The sequence below is a fragment of the Tinamus guttatus genome, unplaced genomic scaffold (assembly GCF_059628265.1).
Source record: "Tinamus guttatus ecotype Peru unplaced genomic scaffold, ASM5962826v1 Tinamus_guttatus_pri_ptg000190l, whole genome shotgun sequence".
Taxonomy (NCBI): Eukaryota; Metazoa; Chordata; class Aves; order Tinamiformes; family Tinamidae; genus Tinamus; species Tinamus guttatus.
The window spans coordinates 1,781,408-1,783,171 of NW_028288724.1; the positions used below are offsets into that span (position 1 = coordinate 1,781,408).

The 1,764-nt window shown below is 47.0% G+C and overlaps 1 protein-coding gene across 1 annotated transcript; it reads right to left on the reverse strand.

Annotated features, from left to right (window-relative positions):
• Window positions 1-589: 589 nt before the first annotated feature.
• On the reverse strand, window positions 590-1,525 carry LOC148594903 (olfactory receptor 14A16-like). Its single transcript, XM_088523474.1, has one exon. It carries the CDS (start codon window positions 1,523-1,525, stop codon window positions 590-592), a length of 936 nt encoding a protein of 311 aa, XP_088379600.1.
• Between the last annotated feature and the right edge of the window lie 239 nt (window positions 1,526-1,764).

The following is a 1,764-nucleotide window of genomic DNA, read 5'->3' on the forward strand; positions in this document are numbered from 1 at the left end:
GATTACTGTTATCAGTATCTACAGTATCGTCGCGTTCATGATGCTCGGCATCACTAGTCTCCAGAATGGAATACACGGGATGAAGTCAGTACAAGCCTGTTGCTCTCTTCAAAATTCCTTTTTTTGGTTTTTCAGGTTTTATATCCTATGTTGGGCTGAGCCACGAATACACTTCCCTCATGCTGGTCTGGCTAATCTAAGGGAGAAATTCACAGTCCTTTTAACAGCTCAGGAAGAGCTGATATAATGTTTACACCAGTTAATCCACTCAACAGTTATAGCTGCTTCTCTGACATAAAGGTCATCCTCTGGTCCTCCCATCCGTTTGTTGGGATAAAGTCAGTTATATGCACAACAGCAGTCATTAGTGAGCTACATGCCACATGATTCCTGGGCTTCCTGGGCACCTCACCCTTTACCTATATCCTTTGCATCTTATATGGTAAGGGTTAACTGGTCGGTCACAAAACAGTAAGAACCAAAATATTTCGTTTTCACCCGAATACATCAAAGAAAAGTAACACAAAAAACGAAATGAACAACACATTGATTAGATATCAAATACCTTGGGTAGAGGCACATGGGATAGTTACTGGTGCTGACAGTATATCCATTGGATCAGTCTTCTTTTGGCATCTTTGAGCTCCTTGTTCCTCAAGCTGTAGATGAGGGGGTTCACTGTTGGAGGCACCACTGAGTAAAAAACAGCCAGCACCAGATCCAGATTTGGTTGGGAAATGGATGGGGGCTTCAGGTGGGCAAACATGAGAGTACTGACAAATAAAGAGACCACGACCAGGTGAGGGAGGCACGTGGAAAATGCTTTGTGCCGTCCGTGCTCAGAGGGGATCCTCAGCACTGCTCTGAAGATCTGCACATAAGACACCACAATGAAAATGAAGCATCCAAAGCCTAACCAGGCACTAACCACTATAGCTCCGGATTTCCTGAGGTAGGAGCCTGCACAGGAGAGCTTCAGGATCTGTGCAATTTCACAGAAGAACTGATGCAGATCATTGCTTTGACAGAGTGGTAATGAAAATGTATTAGCAGTGTGCAGGACAGCACAGAGAAAACCACTGGCCCAGGCGGCTGCTGCCATTTTGACACAAGCTCTGCTGCCCAGGAGGCTGCCATAGTGCAGGGGTCTGCAGATGGCAACAAAGCGGTCATAGGCCATGACAGTGAGAAGAAAGTACTCAGCCAAAATGAAAAAGGCAAGCAGAAAGACTTGGGTAGCACATCCTGAGTAGGAAATGGCCCTGGTGTCCCACAGGGAATTGGACATGGATTTGGGGACAGAGGTGGAGATAGTGCCAAGATCGAGGAGGGAGAGGTTGAGAAGGAAGAAGTACATGGGGGTGTGGAGGTGGTGGTCACAGACTACTGCTGTGATGATGAGGCCATTCCCTAGCAGGGCAGCCACATAGATGCCTAGGAACAGTGAGAAGTGCAAGAGCTGCAGCTCCCGCGTTTCTGAGAATGCCAGGAGGAGGAACTCATTGAAGGAGCTTCTGTTAGACATTTGCTTCCTTTGGGCATGGAGACTGTCCAAGGAAAAAAAGATATTGACAAGTTAGGACAGATTGAGTGCTGATTTCTGATTCTTACCCCTCTGCCCTCCCCACAAAAGCAGATAATACCCCTCCCCATCTTTGCTTTCTGCGCAGTGTCAAATGTCAAAGCCCCTTCAAAGTCAAATTGTTAAACCTCCTGCAGATGGGGTGTCCTGAAGAGAGAGGTGGCTCATTCCCAGACAGCCGA

Excerpts from the sequence above, each read along its gene's own strand:
- LOC148594903 (XM_088523474.1), bottom strand. The coding sequence starts at position 1,525 with ATGTCTAACAGAAGCTCCTTCAATGAGTTCCTCCTCCTGGCATTCTCA.